Source organism: Erigeron canadensis, chromosome 7 (assembly GCF_010389155.1).
Source record: "Erigeron canadensis isolate Cc75 chromosome 7, C_canadensis_v1, whole genome shotgun sequence".
Classification (NCBI taxonomy): domain Eukaryota; kingdom Viridiplantae; phylum Streptophyta; class Magnoliopsida; order Asterales; family Asteraceae; genus Erigeron; species Erigeron canadensis.
Window position 1 is genome coordinate 18,713,558 of NC_057767.1, and position 2,799 is coordinate 18,716,356.

Consider the following 2,799-nt stretch of genomic DNA (forward strand, 5'->3'; position numbering starts at 1 on the left):
TTTATTAAAAACTATTAGTATATCAAATTATAGATCCATGATACTTTTAATTGTGTTATTTATTTTTAGCAACAAATTCGAGTTTTATAAAAAAAACATACTATTATTTATAAAATTTATTTTTTAATAAAATAATATTTTATTTTATAAAAGATCATTTTTAGTACAAAGTTTTATTTTTACAAATTTTTTTTTTATTTTCAATTTTCTTTTTTGTACGGTAAACTGGAAAGAATATCTTAATTTCTTATATTGCATTAGGACTTGTACAACTACCATGTAAGGTTTGAATTAACTCAAATCAGATTTAATCAATTCCATGTGGTGGTATCCATTCAAGACTTCAAGTACATTTATCATTGCTTTGCATGAAATTAAATATTTACAATATATTTTTTTATAAAAATAAAGTATTCTTTTATAAAATAGAAATAAATAATAATAATAATAATAATAATAATAATAATAATAATAATAATAATAATAATATAATAATAATAATAATAATAATAATAATAATAATGGTTAATTACATAAATGGTACCTAACTATGAATCATATTACTGATTATCTACCTATAATTTAAAATTTAAAGTAGTCATACTCCAACTTAACGGCCAAACTGACGTCCGTCAGGTACAGGTATCGTCCGAGTGGAGAATTGATAAGTTGGGTTATGATGAGAGTAATTTTAAAGTTTTAGGTATGAAACCAATAATATGATGAATAATCCAGGTACCATTTCAGTAAATAACCCTAATATTTATAACAGAAATAATATTGCATATAAAATAAAATTTTCATCTATATATTTTTAATTGGTTGATTGTTTTATTTATTTCTTGGTTCATTCTTGTCACAAAGAAATAAATCGGAAAATTGAGAAATATATTGCATATCAAGAAGAAAGCCAATAGGAAAGAGGCGATCTCACCTTATCCACACTCCCACCACAAACACTTGTCCTATCGATTAATCACACCCACAACTTTCTTCAAACTTATTTATCTTCGTGATTTTCTAATATATATAAAAAAAAAACACATCCAAATATCATCATATCATTTGTAGTGTAACATATTCAAAAAGAACTAATAATGGCTACAATGAACTCAGGTGTATTGGCATGCAACTATGCAGTGTCGGGTGGTATTGGTTCCTTAATGGAATCCAACTTAAAACCATCATCATCATCTGCGACCGTCGGTAATTACAAGTTACCGATCATCAAGGCTGCCAAACCGAGCGTCAGATCCGAAGGCGAGTCACACGGCAGAAGAGCTGCTCTACTTTCCCTTGGGGCGGCACTCTTTGCCACAGCCACCTCATCGGCTAATGCTGGTGTCATTGATGAATATCTTGAAAAGTCCAAAGCTAACAAGGTGAGTTTCTTTGAATGATATATTTTAGCAATTAGAAGACTAGTTAGCTAGCTAGTAGTGTTATTTATTTAACCTTTTTTGGTTTAGGAATTGAATGACCAAAAGAGGTTGGCTACAAGTGGAGCAAACTTTGCAAGAGCATACACGGTTCAGTTTGGAACATGCACCTTCCCTTACAACTTCACTGGCTGCCAAGATCTTGCTAAGCAAAAGGTTTCAAATTTTCAACTTATAGTATAATTAAATTAAATCAAATTATATTATATTATTATAATAATTGTGCAAAACCGCAATGAATCATTATCTTATTAAAAACTGTATTTTAATTGAAGTCTTATACGTGTTAATCGGATTGCAATATTCATAATGTCTAGACTAGTAGAGACAGTGAGTTTAACAACAAACAAAACAAAATCGTATTAGTTTTCCGAGATAATACGATTATATTATCATGTGCGAAATGTTCGCTTGAAAACTAAATTTTATGTAAAAATTAAAAAACTGGTCAAAACACACTGTGATCTGAATTTAAAACAATGTGTTTTAATTGTGTTTTTATAAAACACAATGTGTTTTTATTGTGTAATCTAAAATATATTGTGTTAAGTTTAAATCACAATGTGTTTTTGATAGCGTTGTAAATCAGAAAAATGTTGAAACACACTTTGATATGAACTTAACACAATGTGTTTTTGAAAAACATATTAAAAACACATTGTGTTAAATTCAGATCACAGTGTGTTTGACAGTTTTCTAATTTTCACGAAAATTTTAATTTTGAAATGATCAAAACCCATTATCATATATATTTTGAATATCGAATTGTATGTTTTTTTAGACATATTTATATGTGACTTATAATTTGAATTATTGATATTATAATGCAGAAAGTGCCGTTCATATCGGATGATATAGAGTTGGAGTGCAAAGGGAAGGACAAGTTCAAGTGTGGTTCAAATGTGTTCTGGAAATGGTGAATTAGTGATGTAGTTTCATTTGATAATTTCGTGTAAACCATCTTTGTATTTATGTTTGAACAACCCAACTATTTTGAAATGTCTATATCGTATTCTCGATTCCAATCTTTATTATGGCACATCTATATCTTATATATATATATAATATAAAGTTGAGTTATATAATATAAAGTTGAGTTATAGTTACTTAGCACAAAAACGATGGATTTAAGAGATTAATGAGTAAATTTATGATTTTGTATTAATGATGGTGCTATGTGTTTATGATAATTCTTATGATGTTAATGAGGTTGTTCATGCATTATGCTAATGATTTATGAGAGAATTTATGATTGTGTGTTAATGATGAGGCTAATGATGTTATTCATGCATTGTGCTAAAGATATAACCGATTTTATAGCTTTGGGTGATTGAAAGGTTTGTGTTAATGGTATTGTGCT

The 2,799-nt window shown here is 27.8% G+C and overlaps 1 protein-coding gene across 1 annotated transcript; it reads left to right on the forward strand.

The window, feature by feature from the left end:
• Positions 1-1,045: 1,045 nt before the first annotated feature.
• On the forward strand, positions 1,046-2,466 carry LOC122606821 (photosystem I reaction center subunit N, chloroplastic). The gene is made up of 3 exons (XM_043779687.1): positions 1,046-1,382; positions 1,470-1,595; positions 2,270-2,466. The coding sequence occupies exons 1-3, from the start codon at positions 1,098-1,100 to the stop codon at positions 2,357-2,359; spliced, it is 501 nt and encodes a 166-aa protein (XP_043635622.1). The 5' UTR covers positions 1,046-1,097; the 3' UTR covers positions 2,360-2,466.
• Positions 2,467-2,799: the final 333 nt, after the last annotated feature.

Bases quoted from the DNA above. Each gene is read 5' to 3' on its own strand.
- LOC122606821 (XM_043779687.1), top strand. From the start codon at position 1,098: ATGGCTACAATGAACTCAGGTGTATTGGCATGCAACTATGCAGTGTCG. The intron at 1,383-1,469 runs GTGAGTTTCTTT...TTTTTGGTTTAG, and splicing joins AAAAGTCCAAAGCTAACAAG to GAATTGAATGACCAAAAGAG. The intron at 1,596-2,269 runs GTTTCAAATTTT...ATTATAATGCAG, and splicing joins AAGATCTTGCTAAGCAAAAG to AAAGTGCCGTTCATATCGGA.